A 21291-nucleotide genomic window follows, 5' to 3' on the forward strand; every position below is an offset into this window, starting at 1 on the left:
TGAACTCTAAACAAGTCAGAAGCCTGTTTTCCAGATGGCACCACTCGCACCAACAGACATCACTCAGGGGGTTTCTGCTTACAATAAACAAGAAGTTAAAGGAAAGAGCACATTGTTTGAAAGAAACATAATATTCATCCATCTACCCCACGCAAATGAAAAGGCAGTACTTTTCTGTTTCTTCCTGTGCTTTCACATCCATTAACTTCTTTGGCATCAAAATTTCAGCAGCAAGTCTTGGCTATGGATTTTTTTTTCTGTTCAGGCTTTTCTACATGTCAAGGTGAGACCACCACAAATATTTCAGTATACTCTGAATAAACCAATACAGGAGGCACCATTCAGAAGTTAGTGTTCAATAATTAAGTGGAATTTACACACACAAAAAAGCAACCTACAGAAAGCAGTTTGCTAAACTGATATAATCCCTAATACAAAGAGGGGTTCTCTGGCAGCTTATACAGGCAAAACTGTTTCCTTTCTCTCCTGCTCTACTTGCCACCCATAGGAGCATGGCATGGCTCTGACCCCGTCCATCTCTGGCTCAGATGAATGTTTGTTAGATAAGAATGCATTACAACAGAAAGCTGTAAAGCATTCCCACTTTGCTTCTTCAACACCAGGATATAGTTACTTTATTATAATCACATTGCAGATTGACATGGAAATAATGTTCTTCGTGAAGATGGTAGAAAAATAAAAGAAAAAAGAAAAATTAAAAATGTGCAGCCTTATGGTCTAACTACCACCTTCACTGAGAAAAGAAAAACAAAACATGCTGGTACTGCAGCAAACTTGTGAAATGTTTGTTCTAACAGAGCTGACTGCCAGGAGAAAGAAACTCTTTCTGCTGTTATTTTCAACCTACTGCCCAATCCCTCCCACCCAGTTATCACTTCTATGTACTCTCACATGTGACCTATAAATATAAATAAAATATAGTTAATTAAAATTATGCCTGTAGGTTGGTTCTGTAGTTGTAGGGCAAGGGCGGGAAGAGCAGGTTGTGGAGTGTTGGAGATCAAATTTAGAACAGCTTAGTATCATAGTGTTCCCATAACTAGCAATATTTTTCCTTTGCTTAAAGGATAAGCAAGAGGATAAGTAAAAAGATAAAGCACGAACGACTCAAGTTTCGTGGCTGCCATATCAATTTACTTTCTCATAAAGTATTTAGGTCAGTCTCTGAAGGTAAAAGGTCCAAAACACAGTCAAAATGTGTTTTGGAACAGGGGTGGACACCACACACTTTCTTTAAATTCAGCTCAACACTAGAACAAATACTATACAAGAGTAAACGCACCCACCATAAAAATACCATAAAAAGTGGTGATCTATAACTTGCCACCCTTGTTCTTAAGCGTGTTTTTAGTCAGAAAAATGTCTCGATGTGTACTCCTCCCACATAAGAGTACTGCAATGGAAATGCTGTCAGCAGAAGCTTTTATTTTCCAGCTTTGCTAAAAACTCATGTCTTTTTAATGTCAAATTTTACTCTGTCTTGAATATAAAAACTTCCAGAAAAGAGGAACATTCATCTTACAATACTTCATGTATCTTATATGACAATTAAAATAGACTTCACTAGCTGTTGTGTGTCAGGTGCATTTATATAAGCCAATGAAGTCTATCAGTTATTCAAGGTTCACAAGCACCACAGTCATTCAAATGAAAGCAGGCAAGTGAAAGCACATAAGTTTTAGGTGGCACGTAGCATTCATATCAGAAAAATTAAGACAGGACAGGGACATGAAAGCGTGGTTAATATTTGTACTTAAGTACAAATAAGTACTTAATATTTGGCTGTAGTTCCTACTCTGCCACCAAGACCCTGTGTAAACCTTAGTTCATCATCAGGCTGCTCTGTGGTTCAGTTCCCAATTTAGTTAATTCTGCCTTCACAGAGACAGGTCACTCAACACAAATTATTCAGTGGATACCGGAACAATGACATTATTAATAAAATGTTAGTGTTTTATTTTTATTATTCTGTCTGATTAACTTTTAAGCTTAAGATATGAAATGATATAGTATCCTTTAATTTTCTCAGTTCCACTCAAAAAAAAAAAGTGGAAAAAATTATTTGATCTGCAAAGGATGAAGCAGATGTAGTTCTGAGTCTGCTGTGTTTATGTCCTCATACCACAGAAAGCATTTAAACCTCTAAAAGGGCTAAAGAAACATCCACTTTTGAAATTCAGGCTTTTCATTTAACAGGTTAAAGCTGGCACTTAAAACCTATTTTATTAAAACACTTATTAAAAAAGACTCAATACAATAAAATTGATAAAGACCTGTATGCCTTTCACAGTCACGTACAGCATTTGGAAGAGTAAGTTATAACTGTGTATTATTAGCTGATAGACTTCAAAAGGTGCTATCAAACCATTACTAAAGTCATTTCTGTTTACTAGTAAAAAGTATGTTTTACAACTCCAGGAAAAATACTCAGAATATAGAAGTTTAGACACAGCTGTTTATATAGGTAGGTTGTAAACAGGCTGATGAAAACTAAAGGCTACTATTTACTTTCTGAAATTTTACACATTACTTGGCACACTGACTACATAAACTAAGATTCCAGCTTTGCTGTTATAGGCTTAAATGGAAATTGAGCATTCATTTCAGCATAGGCAGGCATTTTTATTGTTTCTGTTAAGTTTTGACCAGAAACAGGAAATGTTGCAAAAGGAAACATTTCAGTTTTTTTAAAGAATACTATGCAATACTATGTTAGGATGCAATTATTGTCCCTTATCACTGAAATTTAGCAATTAAATTGACAAAAAGGCTGTTAATCCATAGTAGGGGATTAGTCCAAGTGAGATTGCAAGATATCAGTGCTTAAAATTTTTAAGTCACAAAAGGAAGATACCATCATTGATTAAATAACACGTATAAGCCTCATCTTTGGACTACACCAAGGATTAAAACCCAACAAACTCTTCAACATTCATACAAGGTTTTGAAGAATGGACTTACACAACCTAGACAAGAAATCTTTTCAATGCAAAAGATTTTATAGACAACCAGATTATGCCGTGGTTGTCATAAGATTTCCTCCCCAGTATTCTAGCACAAATCAATGATGGATGCAATAGATTCTCAACCTAATACCCTTAACATATACAACTGAAACACACCATATGTGCATCACTGTAGTTGGGTTGACTTGTTGCGAAGTGTCTGACAATGTATTTAGCAAAGTGTTTTACACACACTTTATACAAACATTGTTTCAAGAAAAATAGCATTTTAAATTACACTGTGTATGACACCTCCATTCATTAATTCTAAAATATTTAAAAGGCATATAAATAATACTCATTTCACATAAGGGAAGATTTTTAGTTGTATGTATACATACAGAGTGGATCATACACACACTTCCATCACATAAAACAACCTCAATTTTCTAAGTGCTCTTCTAACTGCTAGGAATCACTCCCTTCCTTCAAAAAAAAAAAAATCTATTAAAGTTTTTTTCATGCAGAAAGAGTCAATAAAGTGCATGTTGAATAATAAAAGTGTTTGTTGATTTACTTTCCTACCAACACAAATGCATTAAAGCTCTCAGCAGAGTGGATTTACCCAGAACAAGGGAGTTTTAGCACCTTGCCTGCTATTATCACCCCCTGGCCAGGTGCACACAGCTATTTCTTCTTAGGTCACAGCTAGAGCATCTGAATTCCAGATAAAACAGGAGGAGAAAGACCATGAACAAGGAATACCAAAGCGAAAAATTGGTATTTTAAAGGATCAGAATCTCTTATGCCTTTTGAGCTTAAGATCTTATTTGTTCATGCAGTTATTGGGCGTCAGCCCCAAGACAGGTATGTTATCATACACAATAAATCATTTTTTACACAAACGCAAGCCGTGCACTTCCAAGTGCTTTGAAGAGTGGAAACCTAATGAGAACAGGATAAAAGCAAAACTGAAAGCAGTTTCTCAGACAGGAAGCAATAATGAAAACAAAGTATTCATTTGAAATATATAAGTTTAAAAGAAATTACAGGTTTTACAAGTGAGTATTAAAGCTGCGTGGAAACTCTACCGAACAAAAGATTAATGCATTAAGCAACACCCACACTAAGAGTATGAAGGAAACCTGTATGGCATACACACTTTATATGATCACGACTACAAGCATTCATTTGGGCTCAGAAAAGTGACAGGGACATGCAGGAGGAGGACAAAAAACCCATGTGTTGGGGAGAATAAAGGATTTGAGGTGACAAGATACGAAACAAGATTTCTGGATTGGCCTTCCCATTTTATTAGTAGAGCAAGTGTTCCCGAAGTGACTGAAAATAGTCAGGAAGAGTTAAGTGTACGCACAATACATCTGGTATGTTCAGTCCTAGCCAGTGGTAACACTTCCAAGCTCACTGAATACACACCTAGAAAAGTACATAAACATTTTTACCATTTCATGAGAAGATCTGACAGTTGCCACAAATTAAAATTGCTATCAAGGTGACCCAGCAAAGTGGGCCAAGCAACAATAAGTAATCAATCTCACACGTGATCTTGCATATTTTAGCGTTTTTTAAATACAGCATTTTAAATGCAGTTTCCTTGATCTTCTGTTTGAATAAACACAACTAAGACACACTGAGAAAAGTAAGAGCAGCAAAAAGGCCAGAAAACAGTAATAATGACCTCAACTAGCTCCCAGAAAGTATCGTATTCAAGAATGATATCAAGATAAGATTTCAGATACATTTAATAAATAATTTCATGAAGTAACTAATCAGAGAAACCCAAAGACAGAACACAATTTTTGCTTCTAATTGAGCAGTGCACAGAACCTAGTTTAAGAAGTTAGTGACCCACTCTGTAACAGCAACTTAGATTTAGTACCCAGACAGGAGTGGGTACCAGAAGCAAAAAATCTGCTAGTCGCATTTAAAAGCAAACGGGAAAAGAGAGGAGGAGAAAGTTACTTCCTAGAAATAAGAATGCATCCTTGTAAAGCTAAGGTCATGCCAAAACAAAGAAAAATAGAAAAAACAATGAATTTAAAACATACACCATGATAGATCAAGAGAGAAAGATCTGGAGAACAACTCAATGCAGAATCTGTTACTGCATTTTATGCCTTTTTCAAGCACACAAGGAGCAGCACGCTTAGCAGATTATGAGGCCTACAGACAGTTCAAGGGCAATTGAGTTTTGCAAAACAGAAGGCTGCAGTAAAATAGATCTACTAAAATATGGGGGTTTTTTCCTGCCTGGGAATAGCATTGAGAAGATCCTGTGCAGCAGTGTCAAACATCTTCTTTTAAAAAGAAGCTATGATTCCTTTTAATTGTTTTTAAAACTGTAGTTTCTCTTAGTTGTTTATCCAAGTGTTCTATTGAACTATCTACTGCAGCGCATAGCCTCTCACTTAAAACTGAGAAATGGAAATCTGCAAGTACGATACCAGAGAGATCCATGATAACAGACCACTAAATCCGATATCCATACAAGGCAAATACATAGAAGGAAAAAAAAAAATCATAAGCCTGTGGAGGGGGCAAAAAAAGATATACTAGGTAAAATCAGCTGATCTTGTGTAAGAAGCCTCGACATAATACGTCCCTGAAGGAGTCAAAGGGTTGGAGAACAGGCAGATCCAGCTCATATTTCTATCTCCAAAGGCAGTGAGTAAGGCTTCTCACAGAAGTCCTCTAAACAAATTAGAATGTAGACTGTTACATGGGTAAGTAAGAGATTAAAAAATAAAAAAGAATAGAAATACACAGCTCACTTTCTCCCAGGGGAAAGATTATCAGTTTAGACATGCAGGGATATACAAGAAGGCCTATATCATTCAATGCATTTATATGTGAATGAAAAATAAAAAGAGGGCTAACAGGGAGTTGACAAAGTCTATTGACGATTCTGTGTTATTCAGGCCAAAAAAACGCCTCAGAAGCAATTACTGCAAAAAAACACCCACAAAACCCAAACAAAACCTCCAGAAGGATTTCATGACTGCTTAAGTGATAGAAGGCCAGAAGAAACGTACTAAATGCAAAACAAGACGACACCTTATCATTGTACACGCAGCAATAAGCTCTGAACTACTACCACTCAGAATAAAACCTTGGAGTTGAAACAGTTTTATGCAAAAAACCAGCTCAAGTGCTAGTCAGACACTATTAAAAAGCCCTGAGGCTTTTTAATCTGGGGAGAAAACTGATGAGAATGACACTAGACATATGAAGAATTTGCAAAATGGAGAAGGTAAACAGAGAGACTAGTCAGTGTCTTACCAAATCCAAAAACTAAAAGGCATCAACAGGTTAAAAGTATTTGGCCAATGCCAAATTGTTATATGAGTTTAAAAAGCAACTGGACAAATGAAGGGTAGAAGAAAAAAAAACATAAAGCACTATCAAATACAAAGATCTCACCACTGAGCAAGAAGTCTCTAGGCTGCAAGGTGCTAAAGAACATTCTGAGAAGGAAATAGCTGCCATTGAACACCTTTAACATCTCAGTAAAATATGAATAAAATCAAATGAGGATGGCACTAGCATTGCATTTAGAAAAAGCTCCCTGTCTCTAACAGGCATGCTGTAAATAGTAGCGTAAAGAATTCTCATGAAAATGATAACAAGAATCTTGAACCTGAAAAAGCTTCATTCATGATTCAAGAATCATGAATCTGAAAAGGTCACCATTCAGGTTCTCCAATATTAATACTGAGCATTGATAGCAACTTCTGTGATCCTTCACACAGAGTTCACAAACTGCAACACTCCAGTGTTAGTTCAGGTAGGAGAGAAGAAAAAGCTGGATGGCATCCAGAGGAAGAAAAACTGCACTTCGTGTTTTCATTAGCTTTATCCAGTAGCTCTCTACTTAACGTAAGTGGGTTTTGTACTTTTAAGAAGTCACAGGATGTCAAACATTTCCCTCAGCTCCATGTTATTAACTGACAAGAGTAATTTACATGTTTGATGAAGAGTAGTATGGAACAAGCTTTCATCCACAGGTCCTTCCACCAGCTAAATCACTGGGGTGGGAGCGGGGAGGGAAGATGTAGTCTTTGATATCAGATCTTCTCCCACACGTGAACAAATTCTCCATATACCATGAAGTGTACTGACGTCTGAACTGATCTTTGTCACATTGCACAGCACTGCACTTACTTGAAGCTTCAGGCATACATCACTTTACTGCTTTAGCAAGAAGGTCTTACTGTAATTGAACCTGAAAGGAAGTACTGTCTGAATTAGAAAGAAAATTAACTTGCTCTTACTTTGAGAGGATACTAGTATGAACAATCTAAGTTTGCTGCTCAACTCCACCCCTCTACCTGTGCTCCACAAGATAAACTGAACAAATGCATAGGTGGAGACAGACATGACACAGAAGACAAATTAGTTACTCTACTTGAAAAACCCTGTTCCATGACTTTCATTATGATGAACTTAAAGCTGGATTTTTATTTTATCTTTTATGTCTAGAGATTTCCAGAAAAAACATGCCTCTGAAGTGCAATATGTAAAGCTTATCCCATATTTAAGATAATAAAAGTACCTAAGTAGTACTTGCAGATAGAGTCAAACTGTTCTACTATCATTAAGTTCAGAGTTGTAACTGCACTCTGTACCACAAGTTTCATCAGGGAAACTAGAGTTTATATTAAACCATAGCTATCTGACCCAGTATTGGGTTAGCTTGAAAAAGAAACAGCTAGTAACAGCTCAAAAATATGCTAAAAATCCTGTCCCAAAGGAAGTTAGGGCTCTGCACAGAAAGGATGTGTATCACCTTAATTATTACCATAAATATCCACAAAGAAAGTCAGCTTGCTGGAAGCCAGTCATTTTTTAACATTCATTTTTCAACCTCAGTTTGCATTTAAGGGCCCCCAAAATGTGCTCTCTGTCCCCTGGATTTCAATGCCTTCCATAGAATAAAGCTAAAATTAACTAAAAGAGAAAAAGCATTGTTTGGCTTCTTAAAAACGAAGCATCCAGCTGCTAAAGACAACCCACCTGCAAAAACTCTGTATTTGCAGACTGCTTTGAAGCGTTGCTGTCTTTTGGCTCTGGCCAACTGAATGGGATTCTCAAATCACTGTTCTAAGCGAATTCTGTCTCCTACTCCGCAGCTTTCATCGGTCTCATTCTCTATTCCTCCAATATTTACCTTTGCTAGGGTTACAGTCAGAAAGAGAAGCTGTTATAGCTTCTTAGTAGAGGTCTTGCTACAGAGTTCAAAACTATAATAGGACTGTATTGTAATCATCTGGTCTTTTTGGGCTACTAAAAATAATAAAAAAAAGAAACAAAGCATGACTGAAGCATCAGAAATAATAGCCTGTCACCAAAGTGAAGCAGTTAATTTATGTTAGAAGGCAGAATGAATTTGCTTTAAGAAGTTCACAAATTAAATACACTGGCTACAGAATATAATTTTCTTGCAAATTCTCAGCAATAGCTCATTTGCTAACATAAAGAAAATTTTACAATGTTGAAATCTGAAGATTTTATAACATTAGGTAGGAAGCAAGCAACAAGAATGCATGCACACACAAAGTAAATAATGCAGGCATACTTGTTCAAGCAATAAATAGTCAAGGAAAAAGTAGGAAAACAACCTTAAGGGCATGCCCGCCCAGGGATCTCAACCAAAACAGATCTAGCAGAACACATTTTGTGTGAAATCTCCCTGGAAGGTATTTCTTTTGGAGTCATGTCCTAAATAATACCTCCAGTCCCTTTTGGAAGTGTATGGTGGTAATTCTGATACAGTGTTACACAGGATATTTTGCAGGAAAAGTTCCTTCTGTAAGCGCAAAACTGGTAAGTTTATCAAACCCCAACAAATTCAAAATTTTCAGGGAACAGTGCACAGCTTCTTATTACAGATTTTGCTTTCACTATGAAACAAGCTTTCTAGAATCTTTGACACACTTAGGAGCAAAGGCATACACATATTAATGACAACATTAAAAAATCCTTCCTTTTGCTAGAAGATGCACATCTCCAAAGTGAAAGGTGTCTGGTTTCTTTCTTTCAGGAAAAAGAGATTTAAATTGTTCATCCACAGGTAGATTGTCTATTATCAATGAGCTTTTAGAAAAAGTTGATCTGTACATTTTGTAACAAAAATTAAGGTTCTAATAGCTATTGTGTGTCACTGGATTGTACTGTTGAGCTTTCAGCGTTCAGCAGAGCCAGTTTGAGTCTCTAGAGAAATCCTCCTACCCACCTTACACAAGCTCCAAAAGTTCAGTGGTATTGTGTGCAGTACCTATGTAGGAGTAAAGTTTCTGGAAAGACTGACATTCCACTTAAAAGCAGGCATTAAGCATCATGTCATAAATGTTATTTGTACATATAGAATATAATGACACAAACAGAGGAACTGACTGGAGAGGGAGAAATATTCTGTACAACAAATGTCATTGTTTTGATAATTGGTTTTATTAACTTTAGACGCTTATTTGCTCATCCATGAGTGTTGAATCCTTTCACCAATTCAGAAGCCTCCTGGATTCTTACCTCAACTGCAAAGTAAGGGTTTGGTACAATTAAGAGTACACTGGGTATTTTTCTTCTATGTACTTCAACTTCCGTGGCGAGATCTTAAATGGTCCTACTTGGCCCAAGAACAATTAAAAATATTTATATTAGCATACATTGCCAGGCATTCTATTGTTAAAGGTGATTACAGGGATGGAAGATAGGGGAGTAACATTTGTTTACAGAGGTGTTGGAGTCTAGGACTCAACTCTGCTTTCTCTGGGAGCAGCAATGCATTTGTAGATATGATAATAGTCTTAGTCACACCACAATTGCAAGTCATCAAATAGCATTAAATTGAGAAGGGAACAACTTCTGCACCCCCACAAAATGAAGGCAAATTGTCAGGAGAGCAATAAAAAAAACCAACATGTAGGTAGAAGACTAAGAGTGATGATATTATAGAGACTATAAATTTTACAAGTGGAGGGAAAACTATTCTTAAAAGGTATTTCTTTCTAGCATAGCTATTATTGTACAATGATAATTTAAAGTCATTAAAATAATTTTACACACAACTAATGAGACAGCCCTGCTGCTTTTTCTATGCAGGCATCTCTGATTAAATCCTTTATGGATGAGCTGGGATAAATATAACATGTTCCAAAACTGGAAAGTTAAAAATAAGTAAGCTTTTTGTCATTTCAGAGTTGATAATCATCATTAATAATCCCCCCCACCAAAAAAAAAAAAAAAAGGGGAGAGAGAAAAAAATGCAACCTGAAGAAAAGCAATGTGAGAGAGTTGAGATCATAAACCTCACCAAGCCCACATATTTTTGTAGGTGAAGACCTAAAGTTATCATAACAACCTGCACAATGCCTAACGGAATTTCAGCAATTCTGCAGTGGAAGCTCTTCTACACACAGACACTCTAGCAGTTCATTAGCTTACTGTCAAAATAGAGTGGCCCTTAGAAAAGGCCCACCCCAATTGTCTTGCAAGTCCACAGTGCCCTACCACCTTGCTTAGTAAGCACTTCTAATAATTAACTGACTTTGCAAAGGATTGGTTTTATTTCCCAGTTTACTGTTTCCACTCTCACCTTCTAACTTTCACAATGAAGCAGGCCTTCTGCTGCTGCAAGGGGCCCTCTAACAGCACAACAGTTTCAAGTCTCTCCTTGATTATTGTAGTGTAACAGGGATTTGTTGCAGTTTTATTCGAAGATGAATGTACAGATATTAGGTACTTCCAAATGTTCTCCTCCAAAGCCACTGCAAAATATCTACAGAGATCAGCAGTTCTTGCTGCTGATGAATGGGGGTGCATTATATTAGACAGTTGGTTCAGATGAGGAATGTACTTTTAACTTTCTAACTGCTCCCATTTAATGCATTTTGTGTGCACAGTGGAACATGCATACTGGATTCCTTTCGGAGGAAACTAAATTGAAAGACTGTATTCCAAATGCTTGATTACATTTTTAAATGTGTACAATAGGAACCATTTACAGAGCTACTCCTATGTCATTACATGATTTACTAATGTGAATATAGCTCTTCCCCTTCTATTCTTCAGCTGCTCATTTCTGTATCTCTAACACCTTGAGACTATGCTAGAACAAACATTTTGTTATCATAAACAAACACAGATTAGGAGATCAATCTACCTGAAAAATAATGGAGGAAGATTGAGCTAGGGCACTTCCCTTAATCTGGTTCATTGTGCGAACGCAAAAATTGTTATCAGTAACAATATCTTTGTTATCAGCCAGAGAAAACATTTATGTATTTCAAATGGTGAAAGAGGCAAAGATGGAGAATCTTTCCTCAAATAAATGGGTGTCCAATCCTACTCCCACGTACAGTGAACACACCAGGATGTTATTGACAACAATAGCAGCAGATCTAAAAAAGACAATTCCCATTGCTCTGTACCGACTATGACTATGTCCCAAAATTTTACCTGAAAATACAGTCATTAACTTTCATTTGAATAGAATCCTTTCTCCCCCACCGCAATGCTTGGCAAATGAGCTTTCCAGGAGCCTGAGTAATTACAGGTAAAGTTTGAAGGGGCATTAATAAACTGACAGATAAATTGTTAAGTAATTAATACTTCAAGGCATAATCCTCCCCTTCTAACAATCAAAGATTTTTCTGAGATTTCTTCAAGCTTTGCACAAACATTTCACTTTGCCTCAACAGTTAGTCTGTACAAGCAAACTACCAGAAAATGAAGACACAGAAGTGCTAAGACAGAGCTCTGAAGCAAAGTTTCTTTGTAACCTTAAGTGGAAGAGGCTAACACTCGGAAAATATTTGTAAATTAGAGAGGTTCCCTATTTGTTAGCTATCATTTAGCAAAGCATTGGAGACGCAATGCTGTACGTTGTTACAATGCCATGTAAACTGTTTAGAACAATTTTTTTTTTACTATTTATAAATTCTGTCACACAATTTATAAAATAATTCTCTTCCAAGAGATACCAAAAAACCTCATAACCTTCCTAAGTACCAGCAGAACTCCGCACATCTACAAACAAAACATAAGAAATTGTTTTCTGTCTGCAAAGCTCTCAGTACAAGTACCTTCCCCATATGTTCTCAATTCTAGAGCAAGAGATTTGTGCCTATTTCCTTAACAGCAAAAACATGAACAAAACAAAAATTAGTTCCTTAACCAAAGAGATTTTTCTTCAAGCACTGCAACTTAGCTTTGTAATGCTCTCAAAACTTCCCAAACTCTCACCTTTGAATTTCTACCTGATTCCTCCTCTCCAACCTTACTGGCTAGCAAATATACACGAGTGATGTAAAAAACAAGTAACATCTGTTTCATCCACATATAAAAAAATCATCACATTCACACTGCCTCCCAGATTTCTCTATTATCCTAGGATGTTCTCTTTTACCTGCTGACTATCAGACAGTCAATTTTTAAGAAAGACACTTTACATGCTTGAAAGTTCTTAAGCATTACAAGAAACGGTAACACCTCCAGATAATGTGCAGCACAATAAATACTCACCTGGGGTGAGAGTCAGATCAAGTTACCATTATAGCCGATTTGAAGCAGTTACTTGAATCCAGACATCCCAGGCAAGTATCCCATCACTATCGCATTGTGAGAAGTGTCTCTCAACTCTGCTTTCTCTTAATCTGAATCAAAAGTGAAACATCCACTGGACCAAAGAAAGCTACTTTCTAGCTCAGCAATACAGACCACTTACCTGGAGTGTGGATTCATGCATGTCTTCCAAAAACATTACTTTAATAGCAGCAGTATTCAGATACTCACATGCTAACTAAGCGAACGTATTGAAGGTGCTTTATTCCTAGCTCTGCTCTGTGTACACATAGAGGAAATGGTTCCATTAACAAGAATGATGTTTTTAAGCCTATTTGGAGAATCCAGTGTTGGGACCTCCAGAGCTTTCATCTGAGCAATTTCTTTTCGCATTGCTTTAGGGCTGTACCTGAGGGAAGGAGGATGCATAGAGTGGATGAAATACAGATGCCAAAAAGGGGTATGTAGCAGCTGGACAGAAACTGATGGGCCTGTGCACCTGGTAGGCATAAAAGTGTTTTAGGAGATTTGAGTCTTAGCCTGTTTCAACAAACTTCACCAGACTTCATTAGCAAGCAGCCACTGGTCTTCCCTGCTATACACCATGTTCCTCTTGGCACAGACTACTGAAATAATGGCAGAACTTTTTTGTTTAAGCAACTGGCAACTCTCCTGTAATTTGCTTACATGAATACTGATGACTCAATGGTTTTAAAATTTCAGAAGCCCTAATTAGTAGTGTATATCCTTTGCTCACTAATAAATTTCCTGTCCAGGAACATCCAGGAAAGAGTAACAATTTTAAATTTTATTCATTTTTAAACATGAGAGTTGATGTATTGATATTCATTCCATTCCTATCACATACAAAAACCCCAATAACTTACATAGGCAGAAGTTTTCTAGAGAATGCAACAGCTTTGGGTAGAAGTAGGAATACCCTCCTTTTCTTTTTTTAAATCAACAAAAACAATATCCACAAATCATCTCAAGCTCAACAATTGAATATTGTTTTTCTCATTAAATCCAGATTTGATTTGCACAATAAATTCTCAAAGCACTTCTACCTCCCATTGTGAAATGAATTATACAAGGAACAACAAAAACACTACCTAGTGATACATTAGCAGAAGACAGACTGAAAAATTGCTAAGAAAAAAACTGTAGTATACGAGTTCGATCCAAATGAAGTACCTGTGCGGCTGAGGATGTGTGCTTAAGTGCCTTACTGAGTCAGAGCCAGGGCATTCATTAATTTGCTGGATAATGCTGCAAGATATGGATAATGCTGCAGGAGTAGGAGATGGGTGTTTCCAGGAAATAAATTACTTAACATTCACATTGATGCTATAGCCTTAAACACAGCGTATATAAGTAGAGACTGGAAGAAAAAGCACAGATCAGAAATACAGATATGTTGGCAAGAATACTTCAAGAATCACAGAATGGTGGAGGTTGGAAGGGACCTCTGGAGGTCATCTGGTCCAACCCCCGCTGCTCATGCAGGGCCACCTACAGCTGGTTGCCCAGGACTGTGTCCAGGTGGCTTTTGAGTATCTCCAAGGATGGAGACTCCACAACCTCTCTAGGCAACCTGTGCTAGTGCTTGGTCACCCTAAAAAAAAAAAAAAAAAGGCAGACCTCTGGTCCTGTCACTGGGCACCATGGAAAAGAGCCTGGCTCCATCCTCTTTGCACCCTCCCTTCAGGTATTTATAAACACTGATAAGATCCCCCTGAGCCTTCTCTTCTCCAGGCTGAACAGCCCCAGCTCTCTCAGCCTTTCCTCATAGGGAGAGATGTTCCAGTCCCTTCATCATCTTTGTGGCCCTTTGTTGGGCTCTCTCCAGCCTGTCCCTGTCTCTCTTGTACCGGGTAGCCGAGAACTGGACACAGCGCTCCAGGTGTGGCCTCACCAGTGCTGAGTAGAGGGGAAGGATCACCTCCCTCCATCTGTTGGCAATGCTTTGTCTAATGCAGCCCAGGATGCCAGTAACCTTATTTGCGGGAAGGGCACATGGGCATGTGGTAGATAGACTTGAGGTAAAACTGCCTTTCAAGATAATATTTGACATGGATGTTATGCATCTCCCCTTCTCCAACAGAAATCATAGCTGATTTATTAAAAATTAAATTACTTCTATTACAAATTTAAGTTTGTAGAATTTTGTGAGAGATATTTAAGTCACCAGTAAAGACGAGTGTTCTACATATTTAATAATATTTATTGAGATAGCTTTCTGTACAGCAACGTGCTGGTCTTTTCTGTCCTCTTTTACGTCATTCAGAGTTACAGTCATCATCATAGTGGCACATAGTGACTATTCAAAGTAACTGACTTCTTAATATTCCAAGAAAGAAGTTGGAACAGCCCTTCCCAGAACATCTGTTCTAGTGCACATGTCCTTTCGTACAACCAGACCACAACACACCATGGCTAAGAGACCAGATGCTTCACTCTTACTAGATCTATCAGCAACTTGAATGTTATTTATTGGTAAAGGCTCTAGTGATTCCAAGGAATATCTTCTCTGTCAGAGAGAAGTATTTCAAATATTTTGAAAATTGCTAAAGTGCCAGTTTTCTGTTTGAGACATCACTCTTTTCATATTTGTTTCCATATGCACATACACAGCTGTAAATTTGTACTCCTCTCTATTTGTACTTCTTTCTGAAGTCCTATTAAAATCCCCATTTTTAAGTTCTGATGACCAGTGCTGCTGTGGGTGGAAGAAAAATTCTCTGCTTCTTTTCTTTTAAATGAGTTTTCAGTTCTAGAAACTGTTAGTATTATGACAAATGACATAAATCTAAAATAACAGTAGAAGAAAATACTAGATAAAGAAACATGATCTTATCAAACACATTTGCTGTCTAGATCCACTAAAGTCGTGGTTGTTAGAGACTCCAGCATGACACAATGGCAATAGTAGCTCATTCTGCAGCATTAAATACTTGCGTATATTAAGATGGGGATGGAAAGGGCAATGACAGTAGCACCAGGCACTGAGAAGATTTTCATGGGAGGAGATTTAAAGTAATCAGGAATGAGTCACAACTGAAATTGAGAAATACATCAATGCTCGGAAGTCCTCTTTTATAGGGGCACAGACAAAAGCGTCTATAATACAAAACTGCATAGGGATCTTTAGTAAATACACAGGCCTGTAAAGAGAACTAAGACAAAACTCAACATGATTTTAAAAGTCCAATATTTATATGGATAAGAAAATCTCCAAATTAACTAGAGAAGAGTATCTGACAGAATCTCTGTGTAAAACACCACTAGATAGATAGCTTGTATTCATTTTCAGAACCTTGCACGAATGTGGGCACCAACAACAGAAACCCGTTTTCTTCGTTCAAATCATATTATAACAAAGCCCAAGATAACTCCATACCATATTCCTAATATTGTTGCTATTCTTTCCCTGTTGAAGCACACTAAGAAACTGGAGAATGAAGAAAGGAAGAAAACATACTTGTTAACACTGATCCTAAATTAATAATAATGTAATTAATGTTACAAGTGTCAATTCTCCATCATCTCTGAATTCTTTTACAGGTGGACGAGATGACAAAGTTGGCAATGATACACTGAGGCATGTTAGAAATTAAGGTATCCAAAAAATTCTCCTCCATCTGGAACGTGCCTCTTTGTTACTAAGAGCCCAGAAGGTTCCAACAGTCAATTCTGAATTAGATGCGAACAGTAGATGTGCTAACACAGCCACAATATTGGCCTGAACTATGTGCAGAGCTCAGCTGCATCTGATACATGCCATGTAGATATTCACACATTTAATAATTTTAAACCCTTGGATAGCCTTATTACCTTCAATAGAGTGACTCATATTTGTGAATGTAAGAGCATGCATATAAGCAGTTTCAGAATCAAATGTCCAATTTTAAAGAAAGTTAAAGAGCAGTACTTGTGCTAGACCTCAAACACAAGACCTTCTTGCACAAGTGTTAGATTACAAACTGAATTTAAAACTGGAACTCAGCAGCTGAATACAGGAGCCAGATATTTTTCTTTCTACCTTTTGCACGAGACATTTCTCTCATCCCATCAGTTTTCACAATTTTTGAAACTCAATAGGTTCACACTGAAGGGGAAAAAAAAAAAGTATCATTCTGCCTTTCAAAGTGTATCATGATTCTTAATCCAACTTCTTATCTGCCTGCTAATCTTAACTTCTTTTCTGTTGCTCTGGTTTCATATATCAGCTTATTATTCCCTCAGTCTACATTACAGTAGTATCTATTCATCCACATTAGAATTCATATTAAAGCTATAGTTAGCATGCAATCTAGCCAACTAAAGAAATTAAATTGAAACCTTAGTATTATGCTAAATTACATTTAGTTCTTCCTGCCAATTTTTCAAACAAACTTCTTTCCTGTTGCTCTGTACACATAACAAAAATTGGATGGGAAGACTCAAAAATATGCACAAAGTTGCAGAAGAAAAGTCACTTCCACAACACCAGGTTAAAAGAAATTGGAGAAATCTATTTTCCTACTTTACAGTGTCTCTTTAAACAGAGCTTAGAATACATAAACACACAATAATCTCCCAATGTTTAACATAAGCCAATTTTGCATAAAAATTGCTTTCATACTTACCATTTTTTTCAGCTTTCTCCCTGTTATGGGAGTAACCAGGAACTGAAGAAGAAAAAGTTGCAGTATCTCCTGAAGATGGTCCAGATTTCTGATTGTTCTCACTATGGTCCACAGCAGCAGCATTTAGCTGGGACCTTCCAAGATGCAGCTGGGGGTGAGAGGGACTTGAGGGGGGCTCAGGATCTGAATTCATTTTAGCTGCAAAAGAAGAGAATAACGATTAGTTATCAGATAGTAGGGTTACAATGTAAAACCAGAGTAAAAATTTAAAATCTGAATACATTTATGTAATTAGTTGAACAAAAAGCCCAGAAAAGGGCAAGACGACTGATAGCAACTTCAAGATGTATTTATACATTCTTCGATAATTCCAAGCATGAGCAGCTATTGTTGAGTAAGACTTACCATATATAGCATTGTGCCAGAATTGTGACTGCCTTTTTTCCTAACTAAAGAAGAACTGATTTTCAAGTTTAGATGAACACTAAAATTAATGAAACAATCCTGTAAATACTGCTTATAAATAGCTTCTTTGATTCTAATGTTCTACTTACACATGCAAAGACTAGCGCCTAACTTTTTACAGAACAGTGTGGACATGTCTACAATGACAGAAAAATTTACTTCATATCAAGCGCCTGGTTCACAGCCACCACCTAATCAGGCAACAGAGAAAGACAAGAAAGATACGAAGGCAAAGGAGGAGGTGTAGATAGAACTCTGCCACTGGAAATGAGGAGAGCAACGCCACCAAAGACGCTCTTTATAAGACATTTCCAATTGAAATACACATGATTCAAAATAAGCTGACTTTATTCACTACTAATCTAATATCCAATTTCATAAAAAATAGTATTTATAGAAAAAAACACCAAGGCAGGGAGGGAAAGGCCTTACAATTCCTTACAAGAGAAGACCTTTTAACTTCCACTGTAAGCCCTCTTCTAAACGATGAGGGGATCTCTGTTCTACAGTAAAAAGTTCTTTAAATCAGTAAGCTCTCATAAGAGTGCTTACTAAAAGCTTAGCTTTTACAAGATAGGAAGTAGCAAGGTATGCATATATCACACCAGTATAACACATAGTAACTCTTGCTGCTTAAGAGCAACTTCCCCGAAGTTAAGCAATTCACTAGGAACACTGTAGAAGGTGTCTGGCTACAAACTATATTTTTTAATTCTGTATGTTCAGAATACTGACCTAAAGATGTCCTTGTAAAAATGAAAGTACTATAGCCAAAAGCAAAGATACAATACCTAACTCAGCCAACAACTACTTCTACTTAGAGAACACTAAAATCACAACAGGATGCTAAAAGTACCAGCAATATTACCATCATTAAAGATATTCTTTGCAATTTAGACAACTTGCTTGCCAACATTAAGCTTCCCTAAACCAGAAAGTATTTTACTCATATAAGTAAATGTATTTCTGTATTATCTTTCTACATCAAGTTACAAATAAACCAACACAGTTCAGTTCAACCTTCAAAGAGTCGTAGGAAAACACAGAGATTAAAATACTTTCCCAGTAAACCAGCATGAATATTTTTAACCATTATACAATCACAAAAGTTACTTTGCATCTGGTTTTAAACTTGACCTTAGCGCTTTGAAAGAGAGACGAGTAAGAAGACACGCCGAGGCTCCAGCCTTGCCGGCGGCGGCAGAGGATGTGTTGCACAGCGAGACTCCAGCTCTTTCGGGGCGGACCCCTTCCAGAAAGGGGAGCCGGGCAGCAAAGGCATCACTCCAATACACATGCGATGAACAGGAAAACACTTACCTCGGTGTTAGTTAGCTAGCAAAAAAATACTCCCGTCCTAAAAGTCACTCTGCACTTGTCCTATAAAGGACACCACCAAGCTTCCCTACTGCAGGCTTAGACGTGAGCAGAAGCCAGCCCTTAGAGTTGATTTCAGGATTTTTTCTAAAAGTCCGGGAACGGGAGGCAGGATAAGACTTTCGGGGAGCCCGGCTTGTTTCGAAAGCCAGCCGGCGCTGCAGGAGGAGCCGGGGGGGAGCCGGGGGCCACCCGCGGGCCCGCGCCGCCCCGGGACGCCCGCCCGGCCGAGCCTCGCTGCCGGTGGTGACTCTGCAACTACCGCTCTCGGAGGGCGGGACGGGACGGGAGAGCCGAGCTTGCTCGGCCTCGTTCCCCGCGAGGCCGGAGGGTGCCCGGGCGGCGGCTGCCACCCCGGAAGGCCAGGAAGCCCCAGCGTGCAGCCGGAGCACAGCGGGGGGCGGGAGGGAGGCCAGCAGCTCAGGCTGTCCTGCCCGGGGTCCCCACCCCAGACGCTCACCGAGCCCGGCAGGACGAAATCACCAGCGTGGACTCCCGGCAGCAAGTTTCTTTGCGGCTCCGGAGACGGCTGGGCACCAAGTGGGGCTCCGCCGGGCGCCCGCAGCCCTACGGGGCGGCCCCGGCCCGCCCACCGCCCGCGGCCCCCTACCCTCCCCGCCGCGCTGAGGGGGCAGCGCCGCTGCCACTCACCGCCCGCCGCTCCCCGGGGAGGCCTCTGCCGCTGCCGGGCGGGGCCGGTGGGAGGAGGAGAGGGAGGAGGAGACGGAGGCAGGCGGAGGCGGGCCGGCTGGCCAGCGGGTAGCGGTAGGGGAACTAGGCGCTGCTGGGGCGGCGGAGGCACGGCGGCGCGTGCAGCCTCTTCCCGCGCTGCGGCAGCGGCTGGGGCGGGCTTAGGTAGCTCTAAAATGGCAGCGCGGGGTGTCGGGGGCGGCGCCCGCTCTCAGGAGAGGGTCCGTGGGGCGGCCGCTGTGAGGCGGCTTCTGGCGGGCCGCGACGTGGGGGCGGCCTAGAAGCGGCGGAGCCGGGCCGTGGCCCCGCCAGGCAGCCCGCGCTGAGGGGGGCGTAGGCCGCCCCGAGCGGTCGGCGAGTGTCGGGAGAGGCGCCTGTCAGCTTCCCCCGGCATCGGCCCCGAGTTGTCCCAGGTGCGGATAAAGCCCTTCTCGAGTTGGGCCCGTAACTTGTCCTTCTGGGAACAGAATGAAGGGCTTGGGCCAGCTCTGCCGAAGTGCCTCGTGTTAGCGAACATGGGGGGCGGCAGGGGTTGGTGCCCTGTCAGCCGGGGTGAGCGAAACCGGCTTCCCCCGAGCCTGAGAGGGGCCACCTTCTCCCTCACGCAGTGTTCCTCCGTAGAGAGCAAAAGGAGTGAAAAGAAGGGGAAAAAAAGGTAGTAACAGAGTAAATAATTATTCCTAAATGTCCTCTTAAGATACTACTACATACAGCTGTACTTCTGCCGCATACGTGGAAAGCTCCTGGGCTGGTAGCGAGCTGTAAACTTACCTGCAAGTGTTGCTGTTGTATTGGTAGTAAACTTAATTATTTTTAGAAATAATACATTACTTTTCCTTTTTTAGCTACTTTAAAATAAATAAATAAATCAAGGTCCCTACACAGTCGTGTCAATAGCTTCTAATTAAAAAAAGAACAACCTCACAAACTCAAAAAGGAGGTTAAATTTAAACTTCAGCCATTCATGTGAGTAATTTAGTCACTTAGGTTGATTTTCACAAGTTCCAAGTTTGCAGCAGATCATGGGGAGCTGTGATACGTTTCATTTTTAAGGTGTCTGTTAGATCCCAGTTGTTGATGTCACTGCATGTTGGTTTTTTTAATCCCTGAACAAAAACATGGTCTCGGCATCCTTGCTATTTCCTTGCCTCGGAAGTCATAACAAAATTCTTTTACCTAAAATAAGTTTCAACAAACATGAAGTTAAGCTTCTGTTTACTTCAAATTAAAATAAAATTTGGAGAAAACCAGTTATTTTTAAGAGGACCATTTACAGTCTGAGTGTAATATGGTTTTACCAGGAACATATAATGCCTGCCCTGTTCAGTTGTTTCTTTAGACTGACAGTATGACTTCACTTAGATATGACAAACTTCTACTGCTGCAATCTGCTTGCCCTGCTATTCACATTTGCTTCAATATATTATTCTATACAATTGATTTGATATTTAGTGGGTGTGCGTAACGGATGTAACTTGCTTAGGGAACAGGTGGAAATGAGGGTGGTAGTTGGAAAAGTAACTGAAAAGGAAGTGCAAAATGAAACCTCCCCTGCTGCTTGTGCCTGCTCCTTTCCAACACAAGGC

The 21291-nt window shown here is 39.2% G+C and overlaps 1 protein-coding gene across 3 annotated transcripts in view; it reads right to left on the reverse strand.

The window, feature by feature from the left end:
- Positions 1-19704, reverse strand: part of WFS1 (wolframin ER transmembrane glycoprotein) — a 35572-nt gene extending 15868 nt beyond the window's left edge. The window contains exons 1-2 of one of the 3 annotated variants that reach the window (XM_072862141.1): positions 19667-19704; positions 17174-17371 (exon numbers count right to left, since the gene is read on the reverse strand). In XM_072862141.1, the coding sequence (XP_072718242.1) occupies positions 17174-17366 (193 nt within the window). In that variant the 5' untranslated portion in view covers positions 17367-17371; positions 19667-19704. The other 2 variants (XM_072862140.1, XM_072862139.1) reach the window with 2 other exon arrangements.
- Between the last annotated feature and the right edge of the window lie 1587 nt (positions 19705-21291).

The sequence above is a fragment of the Ciconia boyciana genome, chromosome 5 (assembly GCF_034638445.1).
Source record: "Ciconia boyciana chromosome 5, ASM3463844v1, whole genome shotgun sequence".
NCBI classification, from domain to species: Eukaryota; Metazoa; Chordata; class Aves; order Ciconiiformes; family Ciconiidae; genus Ciconia; species Ciconia boyciana.